Source organism: Propithecus coquereli, unplaced genomic scaffold (assembly GCF_000956105.1).
Source record: "Propithecus coquereli isolate 6110/MARCELLA unplaced genomic scaffold, Pcoq_1.0 Scaffold131, whole genome shotgun sequence".
Lineage (NCBI taxonomy): Eukaryota > Metazoa > Chordata > Mammalia > Primates > Indriidae > Propithecus > Propithecus coquereli.
In genome coordinates this window covers 1,747,699-1,751,152 of record NW_012137303.1, presented here as the reverse complement: position 1 = coordinate 1,751,152, position 3,454 = coordinate 1,747,699, and the positions used below count along the sequence as shown (strand labels likewise).

At 37.0% G+C, this 3,454-nt stretch overlaps 1 protein-coding gene across 1 annotated transcript in view; it reads right to left on the bottom strand.

Annotated features, from left to right (window-relative positions):
- Positions 1-3,454, bottom strand: part of SLC17A1 (solute carrier family 17 (organic anion transporter), member 1) — a 36,966-nt gene that overhangs the window by 6,043 nt on the left and 27,469 nt on the right. The window contains exon 11 of the mRNA XM_012638576.1: positions 1,712-1,802. Within this exon, the coding sequence (XP_012494030.1) occupies positions 1,712-1,802 (91 nt within the window). The remainder of the gene's footprint in view (positions 1-1,711; positions 1,803-3,454) is intronic.

Here is a 3,454-nt window from a genome sequence, read left to right as displayed (position 1 = left end):
GTAATTGCCAGACGTTAGATTTTATTCATTGTGAAATCTCATGTTTCTTATTTATATTTTCAAACCTCTCTTTTACTTCTTTAAATATAGAATCAATTTCCAATATCTCTGAGGGTCTGATTCTGTGAGTTTTCTTTTTTGTTACTTTTTTTAATTTCATCTAACTCTTACAAATGATATCTTATTTCTTGAAGTGTTTTGTGGTCTTTGATTGTGATACCTTATTCACTGAAACTATATGCATAAAGAAATTCTGGAACATGAATTCAGGGTGTGTTTCTCCAGAAAAATTTTATTGGCTTCTACTATATTAGACATTTGTGGACTACTTGAAATTCAATTCTTAGCTTGTGGCATTTGGAAGAAATAGGGTTTCAGTTTGGGCCTCAAACCCTTATGAAAGTTTTTATTGTTTCTAATGCTCAGAAGAATCTTTATTCAGTTTTCCTCTCCCTCTGAAGCAGAGGTCGAAGTAGACAAGTTAACTTACTAGGCAGAAACAACTTTGGACAGTTGTGGAGCCACATTTCCTCCGACATTTTGGAAGTTATCAGAGAAGTTAGCTGAGCTAACAACTTTTGGAAGTCAGCTCTGCATATCTGAGGGAGAACAGTCCGTAGCAGGCACTATGCTCAGAAGAAGAAAACAGGCTCTGGTCTCCTAGAGTTCCCCCTTTCTAATGAGGCCACTTCTCTGACCAGGGAGCTTCCATGGTTCTAGTGATGTTTTCTGCCTTTTTGATACCATAAGTATGGAGAGTGTGGTGGTGGAGGGCTACTCTCTATGGGAAATTTGGCCATGGTGCATACAGACCATCTCTCCCTGGCCCAACTATGGGATAAAGAGCATTTGGAAGAATTGCCTACATACTATTAATTCTTAGCTCATAAACTTTCCTTCAAATAAACTATCTATGATTCACATGGTGCTAGTGGTGCAAGGGTACAGTCCTTTGTGATTAAAGATTTATTCCATCATTTCCATTCTGACTCTTCTTTTTGGGGTGGTTTTAGAATATTACTCTAATCTTCTATAATACTTGTTCATTATTACTGAGGATAAAGATCACCCAGTATGGGCAATGACCCAAGGCAGCCAGTGGCTTCAGTGGTCATTTACCTCCCTGGAATCAAACACTTCTTTCATTTTTAATCTCTGAAATTTTCTCTTACTTTTTATTTTCCAGATGAGGCATGTATATAAAATGACTATTAAAATTTGCCAGGGCATTTTAAGTGCTCTTAACAGGAAGATTTCAGATAACTTTGTCCATGACTCCTGAAGAAACTTAAGTCAGCCTTCACAGAAGTAATTGTTTTGGTCATTGTTTAACTCTATTTACTCCTGATTTTTCATTCTTTTCCTAACAAAACTGTATCTTGTTACTTATATTACCACTCACCCAGTCAAATGCCTGTTTTGATCAAACCAAATATTCATTATTAAAGATAACAAAGGTCCACTTCTGTTCCAATAGTCAATGACTGAAGAGTGCCCAACATAGCTAATTGATATATAATGAGAAAGAAATTGTCTTATCTGTAGTTTTGGAGGGATGCCAGATTTGACCAAGTTAATTTTCACACGACACAAAATCTCACAACTCAACTCCTGCTGGTATCTCCTCTACAGTTTTTCATATAGGTATTGCCTTTTTCCTCTGTACAGTTAATATTGGAAAAATAACTGTGCATGTTTCCATGTTCCTTACCTGACTAAGGATCAATCCAGTCAAAGTGGAAGAAATTAGTGCTCCTGTTATTCCAATGAAAGATGTAAATGCTTTAAGAAATCCATAATATCTATACAAAAGAAGAATAATACACAAATGAAGTTTAAGAGGGATAATTGCTGATTTTGTGAATTAACCATTCCTACTTCTCAAATTCCACTAAAATGTCAGAAAAAGTATATAAATATAAGCAACTTTCTAGTTTTACCACAAAGTCAGAAACATTGGCATTAGCAGTGAAGAATATGAAGATATTAAGAAAATGGGCCATATTCAGAGTAAAATTCAGCAGATTTAGGAAGCACATAAATACAGTTGAGTTCAGAAGGTGATGTGTATTGGTAATGGGACTGATTTGGGGTTAATAAAAAATAGAAGGGCTCTGTTCACCTCGTCTAGTCCCACAGTAACAGCGCTACTGACCCCAAGAATTGCTCCCAATATTCAGGCAAGGAAACCAGAAGCCTAGTTTACAAGCAACTATGATTAGCCAATCCTGGCTGCTCAAACTAATTTCAACAGGAAATAAGCTACAAAAGCAGGGAAGCCACAGGATAATAGATAAAGAAGGGGTCAAATCCATCAGCCATGAAGAACAAGGAAGTGCCTTTTGGAGAGCAGCATAGTGTCGATTAATCAAGACATGAGTTCAGTCCAGGACTAGGAGTCTTTGTTTTTCCTCCCCTGCAGATTTTACCATTAAAGTTTTGTGTTTCCAGGTCTTCCCTTTTATTAGAGGGAGAGTTTTTTGTTTGTTTCATCCTGTTCATTTTGTTTTATTTGCCTAAGGTTAGCCCATTCCTACTCTGCTTTTGCATGTTGAATGTGGGAGGAGGTGTATAGTTTGTTTAATAATTTATGGGTCCCTGGTGAGAGAGGAGTCACATCTGGACCTAGAGTCCTTGGATGTTGAGCTGTATGTAGTCATTGGGTAGAATTTGCATTGTCTCTTTTTGGGGAGCTGCAGAGTGTGTTCTAATGTGTGAAGAAGAACATTTATGGTTTTGAACAGCTTCAGGTGCAGACTGAGGCAGAAACTGTAAATTGTCCCCAGTATTCATTGTTCCCTTTTTCATTTTAGCAATAGAACTCCTGGAATTTAGGTGGGAATTGGGGACCCTTATGACTTTTATGAGCCCTTGTCACTTTTGTCTTCATGAGCCCCTTATGAAGGGCATATATTAAAAATATTAAAAATTTTATTTTATAACTTCTCTGGTATAAAGACAAATACATTAACATTACACATTAAGATATTTTCTTCCCACTGAGTTTCCTGAAGGGGCAAAAAGATATTTTTCTCCACATAAGAGTTTATTTTTTCTCTTCCAATTTTAAAATAAATTAAAACATTTTCATGCTTTCCTAAAAATATCGTAGGCCTTAGGTACTGTGCAACTGGGAGAAATATGATTATCCAATTAGTAGTGCATTTTAATTTACATATATTCTACACCCTATAAGGTAGTATTCTTTTTCTATTTTTTAAAAAATTTTACTGGCCGGGCATGGTGGCTCACGCCTGTAATCCTACCACTCTGGGAGGCCGAAGCGGGCGGATTGTTTGAGCTCAGGAGTTCGAAACCAGCCTGAGCAAGAGCGAGACCCCGTCTCTACTAAAAACAGAAAGAAATTAATCGGACAACTAAAAAATATATAGAAAAAATTAGCCGGGCATGGTGGCGCATGCCTGTAGTCCCAGCTACTCGGGAGGCTGAGGCA